This window comes from Zosterops lateralis (genome assembly GCF_965231275.1).
Source record: "Zosterops lateralis genome assembly, chromosome: 8".
NCBI lineage: Eukaryota > Metazoa > Chordata > Aves > Passeriformes > Zosteropidae > Zosterops > Zosterops lateralis.
Genome location: NC_139768.1, coordinates 14009519 through 14024380, shown reverse-complemented (window position 1 = coordinate 14024380; position 14862 = coordinate 14009519). Strand labels below are relative to the sequence as shown.

Here is a 14862-nt window from a genome sequence, read left to right as displayed (position 1 = left end):
GGTAAGTGCAAATGCTGTGCCTTTGCTGCAGTTAGAATCTGCACAGAAATTATTCCTGTCATGTTAATAAATTTAAATCAGAGCAGTCTCACACTGAGGTGGCATTTGTCATTGGCCAGAAACTTGAAAGAAAAAACATATTTTCCTTTTAATGGAAGTATTTTGTTTTCAAGCAAGTGGCAAAATTGACAGTTTTGGGAGCGAACTTGGGCTGTACTTGAGTTAACTCTAATAAAGTCAGGACTAGGATTTTGTGAACCTGTTTCAATTTTGATCTGGCTGATGGCACCATGGTCTCAGATATGCCAATCAAAGGCAATGAGATACAGCATTACTCTCTCATATGCAGCTCACGCAACAGGAGCAGCAAATCTGCTCTTTTAAAAGATGATAACTTTCGGTACATGTGTGGTGTAGATGAAAAAGGGATTGCAATATTTCCCTATCTCCATTTTATCCCATTGCTCATTTCCTTAGCATGATAAGTATGCACTGAATACTTTTTCTCAACTACTGCTTCCTTCAGTTTATTACGAGAGGAGCTCTCATGAATTCTATATATAGGTTGCTTCAAAATTTCCATTATAAAAGCTCTTCTGAACTCTTGAGAGAAATGCTGACACTATTATTATCATGTCCATGTCTTTGGATTCTGGCAAGAAGAAAGCCTTAAGGTTAGAGAAATGCCTCTTTTTTGTTCCCCCAAAAGCCACTCAGCTATAAGCTGTTACATCTCTATTTCTCTTTGTTCACATTACTTCAGAAATTTCTGGCATCCGAAAAAATAATAACACCAGAATATTCAAAAGACTTGTCTAAACTTGGAAATTGCAAACTGTAGCTTTTAAATTTGATATTTTGAACTAACTTCCTATGTGTGCACTTGACTTTTATCATGAGGTAAATAGAGATACAGCTGTAGGGCACTAACAAGGAGAGGGTGTTATTGTGTGGCTCTGTTGGCTGTCTGAGAGTTTTCCTTCTTAACAACAAGTTCTTCTAAGGCTGAACCACAGGAAATCCCAGGTGCCCGTGACACTCTGCAGGAAGGATGGTCTGGTCTCTCTTTAGTCTCCTTTGTGGGGCACGTGGCAACACATCCTTCCCTGTGGTCAGCACAGAAGCACAACACAAACAGCTTTTGTGGAGTATCCGGTTCTCTTTCCCTAAATGTGCTTTGTGCTGCAGCCTTTTGTTGTACAGACTCAGTGCTTTTCCATAGCACTGCACTCATTTCAGGGCACGGATGAGTGCAGGCAGAGAAAGTAAGGTCACACAGTCATTTGTAAGTTTTTCACTCCCTGACTTTTGAGGGCTTTACTTTGGTCTTCATACACTTAAAATCAGTTTCAGTGAGCAAAATGACATTTATTGAAAGAACTGTATTGGTAAACATCACAGCCTTGGTAGAGGTACACTGGTGTAATGTTCTTTTCACGTAAAAATGATAATGGTGTAAAACAGATTTGTACCTCTTGCCTCATGGAGATAGTTTAAGTGTAATGTTTGTACCCTTCCTTTCAGTTGGACACTTGAGGATCTCAATATACTGAATTTACAAAGAACACTAAATGCAGTGTATTTTTACCTTTGGAAGGAGAAAGAACGACTACCAGAGGGTTATTTAGTTCAGTAGAGAAGGTCTATGTGGCAGAAAACTGAAAACAAGTTAATATTACAAATTATGCATTCATTCTTAGCTAACAGAATTATTTACTGAGAGAAATGGTGGAGGCTGTGTGTCTAGACATCCTCAGATTACGTTTTCATGTCTGTGTGAAAGGTGGGCTGTGTTCCAACCATCATGATTTACTTCAAAGTAAGGGATAATTAAGGAAATTTAGTGGCTTGTGATTAGGTTCAGACTACATAATCTTGCAACTCTTTCTGTTTTAAAAATCCTGTTATTGTTCTCTTGATGCAATATATACAATGATTTTAAAAATGGAAATTTAACCATCCTTTTTCTCATCTGGGAGCACTAAGACGTTTCTTGGCATCCACTGCTTGCACTTCAAGCTTTTAAAAGTGCTCTTCTTTGTGTCTCACAGCACACCTGAGGGATGCACAAATAGCCTGTCTGTGCCTATATTGTTGTTGCTAAAGTGAATTCATTGTTCTGTAGTTCTGTCCTGACTCGCAGCAGGCAGCATTGGAAGCTGCAATAGGTTTTGTATTAAAATAGCAGAAGCCAAAGCTTTCTGACTACAAAGCATTAGTCTCTCACTGATATTCCACAGACATGCAAACGGTGTTAAAATGATTTTGTAAAAACTTAGAAACACTTAATTTGTAACCTGGAACTTCAGAAAAAGAAGTCTTTTCTGCCTATTTAAAAAGCAAGATTTTGTTTTCCCGTGATGCATTCAACTGGTAACAATTTCAGATCGTGTGCTTCAACATAGCCAGATTTTGCTCAGTTAGTGAGCTGGATACGAAATTCAGGCTTTGCTTTTGAGTGTTCTGTCCCCTCATGAAGCACAGTTCTGTATTTGACTCTGTGATCCCAAAAGTTCATCTTCTGGAAATCACTCACTTAGAAGCAAGTAATTTATGCCACAACAGTGGCACTGCTCAGAGCAAGACAAACACTCTAATGCACTAACACAGAGGAAAAATAGATTGTGAGGATGCAAAGATACTGTTTGGGTTTAAGTGGAGTATAAGAGGCAGGTCAGCAATTTGAGAGCAGGTACCCTCAATCCACATCTTGAGTAAATGAAAAGAAAACTAAACTGGATATGTGAAATAGTTAAAAATAAGAACCTGTGCCACCTTCATGAAGTGACAATCCTTACTACTCTAGTTCATATAATAGCTCGTTCATTGTTATGAACAGTGACAGCTAAATCCATATGTGATTTCAAATTTCCTTGCCTTGTGTTATATAATGAAACGTCCTCTTCATGCATTGATGGATTTATTTCTTTCTTCACTAATCCTCATTTAATTTCCAATTCAAGGCGTCTTTAATAAAACTCTGGATATGGTGGCAGAATGCTACATATTTGACTGTTTCCTTCAGTTCAGAGTCTCCAATCTGAATGTTTAAGTGCCATGTTTAATTTTTGCAAACTTGTTTGTTAACTTTAGTGGACCAAAGTAAAAGAGGTTGTTATTTCAAAGATCTTTTCATGAATTGCACCTTCACAATGTTTTTTTGCTCCTTCCACAGGACGTTACCCAAAACTTGTGTTTCACTTTGAACTCAAGAGAAACATCTTGTATTTCATATTAGAGACATATGTACCATCAATCCTCCTGGTCGTGCTCTCCTGGGTATCGTTTTGGATAAGCCAATCATCAGTTCCAGCCAGAATCTGCATAGGTGAGAAGCTGATAAACCAACCCAAACCAAGACGTGGATCATTAAGACGCCTTCTTTATTGTATATACTTGGCATCTATTTCCTGAAGCTGCAAACACTTCTGAGCTTTATGGAATTACTTTTTGGGTTTGCCATACTCAGCACATCATGTGGATTCCCCTTAAAAGCCTTATTATCCTTTAACTAAGAAAAATGCCTTTGGCAACTTCAGGAAGGAGACTTACAGGCAGGGAGGCCGCTGAAAGCAAAGTAAAAAACTGTCATTTTGGAAATAATTTAAGCATATTCAAATACATGGCATGCACAGACAATTGTGAGGCTTTTGTGAGGTCTAATGATACATACTAATTAACACATGAATAACAAGAGAATTATAAGAGATTAAATATAATTAATTTCAAATAAAGGATATTCTGAAAGGGAAAGAATGCAAATCAGGTTTGATCAGGCTGCAGGTGGGATGGAAAAAAACACTCCTGCAGAACAGGGAATAAAGGATTTCACATTGAATGAGGCCAGTGGGCAACTACACTGAGCAAAATGATACCTGAATATTTTAAAGAGACCTTTTGCATAGATTTGCAATATTAATGTGTTAATCATAAATATGCATTCCATGACACCAAAATCTCTCTCATTTTAATTTCTAGTCTTCTCAGCTTTGTTAACATTTTCTGTTACTGTTTTTAAGTATTTAACTTAGGAGTCACAAGTTAATTTTAAAGTCTTCTTTCTCAAACATGGCATCCTAGGAGTTTCAGGTCCAGGGAGAGCTCTCCTGCAGTAGGGCCCTTGCAGTAGAGGCTCTCAGTGCCATCTGAGTTATACTGGAACATATATTTTTCCATTCCACAGGTGTCACCACAGTTCTTACGATGACAACACTGATGATGGGAGCCAGGACTTCACTCCCAAATGCTAATTGCTTTATTAAGGCAATCGATGTGTACCTTGGTATCTGCTTCAGCTTCATCTTTGGAGCACTGTTAGAGTATGCTGTGACTCATTTCTGCACCCTGCACCAGCTCAGCTCAAAGGAACTTCCAAAGGTATTTTATTTATTTGGTTGTTGTCCTAAAAACTGGGTTTAAATTACACCTGCTAAAAAGAATGAATTCTCTTAGCACAAATGGTAACTGTATTTAAGGTAGTTTCTTTTTTAGAATTAGGACAGGGAAACATAATAATCTTGAGAAAAAGAGAAAATATTTGTATACCTGGAGCTTTTTTGGAAGAGACTAAACAAACTGAAGCACTCTTCCTTCTCTCTTTTGTACAGTCTTTATGGCCATTTATCAATGTTCTGGATGTCTCATAAAAATCACAAGCACTTCTTGTCTCCCAGGCAATAGCATTTACTCATAGTTCAAAAATCAGGCTGAGCTTGGTGACTTGGTCCTACTGCAATATGAAAAAAAAAAAAAAAAGAGTTTATCCCATTCAATTTATGAAACCTGCACAGCATGGAACATTAATCAGTCTCTTGGCAGATGTCTTCATGTGCTGGGTGTATCAGGTCCCTGTAGCCTTCTGCTCTCACCTTCTCTTTCAACAGCTGCACCTGAACTCAGACTGGGATCCATTTTCCCTTCTGCATTATTATTATAACAGTGGTTCTTGTGGCTCAACAGAGTTTCTCACAACTTTGAAATACTGTGAAATACACTTTAAAAATGGATTACATCAACATAGGTATTTTTGAGTCTGGTGGTTGGTGAAATAATGAGGACAGGTTCATGAAGAAGTTTTGTCACATCTTCCATCTCCAGTGTATAGCAGTGCTTTCATAAGCAAGGAAAAAAAAATCACAAGGAAGCTGAAAGATGATTGTCTTGCAGCTTTTAATTATGGAACTGAACCTAATATGCATGATAAAAAAGAAAATTCTAAGCAGCTTATGAAATTTCTGGATTAATATAAAAAACTAAAACATGGAAAATGAGAATAACAGGAAGAAAAAGAAAAAGGCAGAAAGAAGTTTGGTTGAGTGCTGAAGGGATGAATGTTCAGAAGAAGATAGATTGTTAACTGTTTAAGCCAAATTAGAACAGAGCATCACAAATGCCTAAGCAAAGCTCCTCAATATACTGAAGAAACAGGATATTGAGCTCAAGTGGAGGAGCTTCAAAACCTTTTGAAGATTGAGCAATATGTGTGTGTGTGTGGGGTTATGTCAAGATAGCTCATCAATTAATATGAGATTTTGGCTGTTTGGATGAAAGATAGGTCCTGTAAATGCACAAGAATATGCTAAAAGCTGTTGTTTGGTCTATCAGGGGATTATCTGCAAATGGGCAAACACTCATTTCGAATGAGGATTTGAGTGGAAAGCCTGTAAGTAATTTTTGTTGGCTAGGTAACATCAGTGACAATTCCCTGTGAGCATATCCATCTTGTGAAGTAAGTGGTTGTCATTTTGCTTATAGTGTAGGGGAATCAAAAAATGCTCCTTGGGGGTTTGGGTGAGAAAGTAAAGTGTTTCAGTGCTTGGATGATTAAGCATCTTTGGATCTGTGAAGGGCACTTATACTGCCCTTGCCTTCACCTGTCTCTGTCAGATTCCCTTTCATCTGGAGCAGGTACTCATGCTCGCAAATGGGGTGGACATGGGAACTTGTAGACTTCAAAAATGTGCATGGAAGTACATGGAGGTACAGCTGTAAAATGAGAAAGGAAAGTTTTATGATGAACTTAATGACCAAAAGAAATAGTGTTTCACTTCAGGCATGTTTCCTGCCTTCTGCTGGGCATCAGGAGTAAGCAGGCAAGCCAAATGCAGTTCTTGCCCACACGAAGATAGGGATATAAGAGAAGGAACAATTTGGTCCTAGATCAGCTTGTGACTCTGTAGAATAAGGAAAATGCTTGTCATGTCCTTTCCCTATTGTAGCCAAGGGCAACCACCGTTCACTGAGCAGGGTATCATGGAGAGCACACCTGACTTGTATTTCTCATTCCTTGTTGTAAAAACAAACACATCACAAGGGCAAAAATACCAGCTAAAATCTCATGTCACTGTCTAGCAGGTACTTAGCAATTTATGTGTGAGTATCGTCACTGTAAATGTGTTGTCCTCATTATCGTATTCTCTTGTGGACACAGGTTAATTGGAAATCTCACGTTCCAGTTTGTTATTCCCATATGTGAGCTGATAGAAAATTTGCACTCAGAATTATGTAAATAAATGTAGAAGGTGAAATGGAAATTCACCCTCTCTCTTGTATAGGAATTAGTTGTACTCACTTGTTTCCTGCTTTGCTCTTTAAAGAAGTTGGGCACTGGCGTATCAAACTCCTCTGAAGCCCCTGAGAGCTTCAGCTTAGAACACAAACTGGTGAAAGAGCTCATCATATTCATGCTCTGGCAATGTTTCACATCGTGTGAACCAGGACCCACAGAGACACCTTCAAAGCTAATGGCAAAAGCAGAGGAACCACCTGCTGCAGGGAAGGTCAGGCAGAATGTGCCATTCACATCAGCTCCAGAACAACAGGCTGCTTAAAAGGCATCCTCTGATGCCTCTCCTGAGTGTCTTCTCTTTTGTACAAAGGCGTTAATTGTGCCCTCTTACAAAGCACAGAAATATTTCTTGGTTTTCCGCTCTTTTACCTAAACCTCCAACTTTAAGGCAGAATGGAGAACAGTTTGAAAACTGAAAATAATTTTCTAAGTGTGATGTTCAGCCTCTGTGGTATTTCTGTGCAAGCCTCATGCAGTCTTTATGAGTGTCACATAAGCTCCAGGCATGCAACACTCTTGGTTGAAATATTTTTAAGCTTGAGAAGTTTTATTATCCAGTGAAAGTGACAACTTTCCTCAATTTTGTTGGGTCTTGGATGTCAGCAAACACTTCACTTAGTGTAAACAGCAGCCACAGTGGCAGGTGTCATAGACAGTGCTTTTTGGGTGATGTACAGCATCTTTCCTGGTTGGTATCTATTTGGTAACTAAACAGAGCCCTTCTAAGTGCCAGCCATTTCCTCACTGACAGCTGGCATCCATGAAAAAACCTAGTATGACATTTAAAATTGGAGCCACACCTGAACACCCACAACACAATTTATTTTCTTGATATAATGTAAACCAGCTCAGTCTTTCATCATGCTCAGTTCTCCATAACAATCTGGAAAAGTCCCTTGATAATCCCACTCTACAAGACTGCACTTTTTAATAAGTTAGCAGATATGGTTCTCTTCTATCCTAGCCCTCTCCTTTCCAAACTGTGATACAGCACTTTTGCTGTAAACTCTCCTCTGTTTTGCAAGAGCCCTGCCTTGTTACACTGCAAATAGAGTCCTGTACATATGTACTGCTTATGGTATTTTCTGCTTTAGTAACAGCCGCCCCTTGGGGAGCTGAAAGGAGTCAAGAACAGCCTAATAACACATCAGCCTCCTGGGAATTGCTCACATGCAGTTGTGAGAAAGGAAAAGTGGCACGTACACAATGTCCTTTCATGCTCTGAAATAAAACTAATTCCGAACAACTTGTAGCCAGCCCTACCTGAGAGAAAAATAGACTCTTAAACTGAGCAATGCCCCAAATCCTGATGATTTTGAAGTACAGATGTTGTAATGAAAAATGAAAGCAGGGGAGAAAAGTCAGGACTCTTCTGTCAGGTTCCTTTATTTTATTAACTTTTGAAGTGCTGAGTGCATTCATTAGGCTGTTGCTCCGGTGCCTCATTTCAAGTGCCAGGCACTGCTGACAAAGGCTCCTCTGCCATCCCCAGCACTCCCCTCAGCTGCCTGAACTTTTTGAAGCAGAAGAGAAAGATATTTATAACAGAGTCAGGCCTCAAGTAAAAACTCAAGGTTTGAATTTTAGTACTGCCCTGGGTATTATTTAAGGTTCAGACTGGAGTTTTATGGATTGATCCTCAAATGCTTTATAAGTAGATTTTTATCCCAACCTTTCACACAGAGGTGTGGGAGGCCAGGTGGAGGATGACCAAGGCTTTTGGGGTGATATTGTGTATTTTTAGGATGATACATTGAGCTACTTTTATCTCTCAAATAAAATATCTTTTTTTTTTTTTTTTTTTTTTTTTTTTTTTTTTTTTTTTTTTTTAAACTGGAAGAGGAAAGCTGTAATAATTCCTTTTCTACCACCATTTGTTCTGCTTCACTCATTCACAGCAGTTTGAGGACATTGTCCGGACTCCACTTTAGTTTTCAAGGGTGTCAGTAATTTTAGATGAAGAAGACTCAAGGCTCGTGCTGTACACATGCACCCTGGGCAGAGGAGCAATTCTGTACTGGCATGGAGACCACTTAGGTGGATTAATGAGCTTTCTTTGACTTTAATAGCTGGGATATACCTAAATGAGCTTTTTGTCTGGCTGCACATGGGGATGTACATCTTAACCTTTCAAAAGTTTGTCCTTGTGTAAATTGTTTCTTCTCATGATCCAAAAGGAAAAAAAAGCAAGGTGGTCAGAAGGAAGAGATTCTGCATTCGACACTTCACAAATAATTTTTTTAGACTTGTCTTATATTTATGCCACCTACTGATTTGGGAGGTAATAAAAGTATCAGGAGAAAATTAAAATTATATGTGTGCCTACCTGAATTAAAAAGACCCCTCCTCAAAGTATAGATAATAAGGTTTAGTTTAGATACAAAATTGGAGCCAGACTTCGTAGCTTGTTTCTGCTGGTGTCTCTGCAATATCCCAAGCCAAACTAAATACCCTAGAAATTCCAAGGAAATTTTAGAGCTGAAGCTGCAGCTGATGTCTAATCTTGTGTCCTCTGAGTCAGTAACAGAAAACCCACTGACTTCAAAGGGTGAAAATTTCATACATGAACTTTATGGCTCTGAGCCATTTCTAATCAAAGAAACAAAACCCACCAGAAGGCTTATACAACACTCTCCAAAGACTGTCTTACTGCAGTGAAGCACATTAAAATATTCTTAACACTAGCATAACTTTGAACTTAAAGCATGGGTTTCAGGACTTGACAGAAAGCATCACAAGCTATTTAGTATTAAATCAGCTGTGGGTGGGGCTTGTCCCTATTTATTTTTAAAGTAACTTGATTTTTATCACAAAGCACCAGAATGAAGTAGCCAGTTGCACACAACAAGAGTGTCTCGTATCCTGGAGTGCAACCAGCTCAGCTGGCTGGTCTGGCAGCTCCCCCACCTTCTCCATCTCCAGGCTGGGGCTTTGCCTTCACACTTTCTGGGCCAAATACCTTTGCCAGTATTTGCCCTGAGAAGAAGGCAGTTTATTGTTGTGGATTTCAGGGATTTGTTGCTATCTTAAGTAAAGTTCCTTGTCCATATTTGAACAAATCTAGGTTTACTTTTGAGTTCTTCAAAAGTTTTTGCCGTATGGCGTTGCTTAATTCAATATTTTCCCCCTAAATGGAGGCTTTGAGAGCTGAAAGGAGCTGCCTGGTGCATTTAAGTGCTTGTCCTTGAAGTCGAGGACTGAGACAGAGGAGGAGTCATGAGACAAATCCCATTTGCTGCAGCTCTAAACAGAGGATAAAACACTCACTAAAGTACCTGCTGGTTTGTTCCCTATCAGATTATTGATGATGATGAGGAGGAGGAAGAGAAGAATGGAGTCCTGGCAGCAGTGACAAACAGCTGCAGCGCCCCTGACAATATGAACAAGACCGATTCAAACAAAAGCAAACAAACCAGCACTGACAGAGAAAGGGAGAGGAGTCAACACAGTGTGTGTAGTTCAGCAATGTCGGTAATGAAAAGACTTTTCTGTATCTTTGATTGCTTCCATGTTAAAAATCCTTACCACATAGACAACTACGCCAGATTCTCTTTCCCATTGTCATTCATCATAATTAATGTACTTTATTGGGTGTATTATTTGTACTTCTAAATATTTTGTTTTGTAATATTAATTTAAAGTTTAGAAAGTGGACATGGGAGGGGAAGTTGTGGGAAAATGGAGAAGCTATATTTACATAAAGGGATATAAAATGACTTGCCACCTTTTCAAGTGTGTCTGAAAATTTTGTTAACTCACTTTTCTGCTTTTAAATGTCTGTCACCCAAAACTGGTTTTGTATTAGCATGCATGTCCCATATGACACTATTTATCAGAGACCAGTAAGTCCTTTTTTTAATATTTAATGCTCAACTTTGTAAAATAAGAGTTATACTAGTTTCTGAACTCCATTGAATAAATGTAAAAATAAAATGAAATGTTTTTTTCCTTTTCTGTTTCTGTATTTAATTCTTTCTAGTTTTATCAATAATGCATACATTTTCTAGATTGTATAAGGAAGTGTTTAATTGGAGATCAAAGTGGTTTTGCTACGTAGCAAGAAATAGTTTTGAAGACATGATCTACCAACACAAACCAAACAATCTTTGCTCATCTCTGTAAGGTCACAAATATGTGTTAAGACCCCTCTACATCTTTAGACAGAACTCCCATAATCATCAATGGCTTTTCTCAGTAAGTGCAGGGCAGACTACAGAAATGGACTGGAGCCAAAAGCCTTACATCCAGAGAGATGTATTTCCCTGAGTGAGGATTTAGTTGTTCACCAATCCTTAATGGAAAATGGCAATTTATCCTGACGTTTATGCTCTGTACCCTGCTCAGTCATAACTGCCTGGGTAGCTACTATGCAGAGGAAAAATTTGATGTGCTCAATTTTCAGCTTAGTAAATCCTCTTGAACTACATGCAGTTCAAAAAAATTCACATAAAGTTGAAAAACTTCTTGAATAGAAAATAAAACCCTGTATATGTGATAGCTCTTGATAAAATAGGAGAAGTTTTAGACAGATAAAATGATGACCCACATGAGAGAATGGTTACAGGTAATGAAAAACCATAACAGTCTTTCCAAGTTACTTCACTGACAGATACTAGAAGTCTGTCTCCTACACTGCAAGCATGGAAGTTTAAAGTGCTTATTATAACACATTTTTCCTGACCATAATATATAGGTATAAATGTGTGCATGTGCTTTTATGCACTGTGTATCTTGGCATTTCTGATGATCAGACTCACTGCACACATGCAAATGCATTAAGAAGCTCCCCTAACATGGAGAGTCTTGGACACACCTTATCACCAGGGTGCTGCCTGTGAAAAACACCATCAGAATCCATAAAAATCATTGCACACTGGTAGGCAATTATTAGGTCACTAAAATCCCCTCAGTATTTTTAGTTTCTAAAGGTTGACTACTGAATTTTTTTTCTCTGCTGTTATTTGTAATGTCTTTTGCAAGATTATTGAGGCAATGCAACTTCAAGAACAGTCTGGTGTCTCTTGGTACCTGGTGGCTATTCTGACTTTCATATGAAAGTAAATACATTCAAGAAATCAAACTAAGGCTGCCAGTGTTAATGAGCAACCAAAAGAAAAATAAATCTATTATTCTATTTAACATTCTGCTACTGAATATTTAACCTTAAACTCTTTATTCAGGAACAGACTGTATGACGTTTTTTCTTGGAAGTGTAAAATTGGACTCTCAGATCTCTTTCCAATTCTTACTCCCATAAAATTCACAGAAAACAAATATTAAATCTTTTTACTTGTTTTTTTAATTTGAAGTTTGTATTGTTCCTGAATCTTTTCAAACAGCTACCTGACATGTTAACACTAAATTTGGGATTAACATTTACTGCAAGCATAAAGTAAGCATTTAGAGTTTTGTAGCTTCCAATTAATTTGGAGTCAGTTCACCTTAAATATAATTTTTAAAAGCTGTTGAAAGTCTGAGCATCTTTATTTACAATGCACTAGCTGAAAACAGGGTCTGTTTTCCCACTGATGTGCTAATTGTAAGTAGTGTTGTACACTGAAGTCTCCCATGTTTTCATGAAAGAATTGACTGCACAGCCAGATTATTTATTATTTTGCTTTGCATAATTCTACATTAATTGCTAATTTCAAAAAATAAAACTTGGTTTGATGTGAATTTGTTGTTCCCAATGGATTTCCAGTGCGGTGTATGAAGAATGAAGATAATTTGAATTATCCTGTTCATAGTATCTGTCCCTGGAAACTCCCAAATCCCTTGGAGTTCGTTAGAAAGGCTCCCCTAAGTAAGGAGCATTCACAAACTGTTCACTGAATGCTACAAATCAGAGGAAAATTAGAGAGGGGGAAGTCTCATTCACTGGTAAGACCAAGGGCCAAGGTTGAGGCTGAGGAAATGAAAATTATTTTGGTTTAATATCTGATGAAAAGACCTCCAACTTTTGGCAACCATTTTCTAGTTGATAGTTGAATTTCTTACTTTGATTTTAATGTTTTCCAATCAGAGACCTTCTCAGACTCACAATTCAGAAATGCTGTATTTTGAGACCACCTGAGGCAGCTGTACAATGAGGGAGCTGAGGCAGGTGAAGGGAGTTACAACAGGAGCTGATGATGCATCCTCATGGAGTTTGCCTTGCTGGTGGCAGGACATGCTCTGCTTTCCATGGATCCAAAGGCAGCAGCCAGCCTGAGGAATGACTTTCCTTCCTTTGTGGGATGTCTTCAAGCCTGGTCTTTTAATTGCTTCAGGAGCCATCACACAGGTGTTTAAGCATTGTGCAGACTAGAAAAACACCTCTGACCTTAGCAAGTTCTTTGCTACTGTTTTCTTTCTTAATGGAAAAGTATTATGAAAATAAAATCCTATGCTGAGATATTTAATCAGCTATAATATTTTATTATTTTTTTTAGATTTTAGACATATGAAGGTATTAATCCTTGCTACCTTTCCTCTTCATCAATTACCTGGTGTTTTTCTGATTCAACTATGCTTGAGGTAAGTATCTCCTGCAGCCTGCTTACTGTGATGCCAATAGTGAAGCTTTGAGAGTATTTGAAATATTTCACCTAAAACAAGAGGGAAATACAAGGAAGGTGATATTTTAGAACAGGTATTCATTAAACCTCTCCTAAACTAAGAAGGCATTTTGAGTCACTATCAGATAATTCCTTTTAAGACATGAACAACTAAATATATCATAATATCTTATCTGAATACTCTAGTCAACACATGTGGAAAGCATAAGAGAAGGGCATCCATCTGTTAATTTGAGTACCCATTTTCAGCACAGTGGCCTTGTTTATTAAGAATGTAAGAGTAACTTAAATAAACTTTCCTGGTTTGTAAGCCTCTTCTTCTTTTTTTTGGTGCTAATTATTTTAAGAGAACAGTTATGCCTTTTTGCATGGGAAAATATATTTAAAAAAAAAAAAAAAGAAAAAGAAAATGAAAAAAAAATGCTCCATGTTTTCACCCTGTAATTCAAAATGAAATTACCTAAAAAATTATAGATTAAAGAAAACGCACGTCCAGTAAAGCTGCTGACAGAAAAACAGAACAAGAAATACAAAGAGGTGAATGTTGTGGTGAGAGCCCTTGCCAGTGGTGCAGCAGAGCGCCTGGAGCTGCTCTCCCAGGGCAGCCCGAGGAGGGGCTGGGGATGGCGCTGCTGGTACAATTCACTCCGTGCAGCAGTAGATGGAGCTCATTAACTGCTCTTCATCACTGAACGAGCAGACGTAAATGGCAAACGCTGGTTAAGGAGGGCTCCAGGGAAAGGCTGTTACAAGCTGACATTTGTACTGTGGTAACTAGGTCATGTTTGTAGTGACAGATTAATTAAGGTCAGGCAGGATGGCATTGTCAGGTGGACTGTTTTTCACACTGAAGTTCAGGCTTCTCAAACCCTGATTGCTGTTTTCCACCATTTTAGCCACTGAAACAGAACATATTCTGCCAATCCACAAAGTAACTTCATGACTGCAATACCTTGTGGTTTAAGCATGGATTTTCTATCCTTTTGTCAAGGTTTTCTCCTTCAGATTATAATGTTTCAAATCAAAGTATTACAGCACCTCAATATTTCAAGGCAGGCAGAATACTGGCTCTATTAACTGTTTCCCTATATGATTTATAACTGTTTCCATATAAGATTTATGAATCCTAAATAAATGTTCCCAGGTAACTCACTGGCATACTGCTAACAGTTGTCACAAAGATCAAGATAATTTTAAAAGCCAGTTTCTATCAAGAAAATTTCCCTTGAAAGAGAGCTGGTTGAAAAGGTGGGAAGATGAGCTGTGACAGTCTTCTGTGTGGATTAGCAGGATTAACATTGCAAGAACAAGCCATCTCAGCCTGAGAGCTGAAAACTGGAGTGGATTCTCCTTGTAGAGTTCTGGGTCTCAATATTGCTTAAAGCAGCTAAACTGGACAAAATTTCGAACTCTGTAATGGATTTGCCATCACTTGTTCTGTAACTTTATAATTAAAACCAGAGGTCCACTTTAATAATGTTGCCAAATTCAGCCTTTCATACTTTTCCATCTGGAGACATCTTTCTCCCCCAGTCCCATCTGACTGTCGAACTTTCCAGCCTCAGAAAGAGAAGGATAAGAGGGTATTTTGGGGCATTTAAGTCTCATGATATGAGTTTACTCATATAATTTGGGTTCTGGGTTCTTTTCCAAATTGGAATGGACCCTATTTTCCTATTCCAGATCAAGCACAGGCAAAACTTCAGAAGACAAGAAACCCCAGAAGATTTTAGCACC

General features: G+C 38.2%; 1 protein-coding gene across 1 annotated transcript in view; it reads left to right on the top strand.

Annotated features, from left to right (window-relative positions):
* LOC310912453 (gamma-aminobutyric acid receptor subunit pi-like) overlaps positions 1 to 10180 on the top strand; it is a gene marked incomplete at its 3' end in the record, with an annotated part of 45986 nt that extends 35806 nt beyond the window's left edge. The window contains exons 8-10 of the mRNA XM_083867041.1: positions 3176 to 3328; positions 4184 to 4377; positions 9866 to 10180. Coding sequence (XP_083723167.1) covers positions 3176 to 3328; positions 4184 to 4377; positions 9866 to 10180 — 662 coding nt within the window. The remainder of the gene's footprint in view (positions 1 to 3175; positions 3329 to 4183; positions 4378 to 9865) is intronic.
* Between the last annotated feature and the right edge of the window lie 4682 nt (positions 10181 to 14862).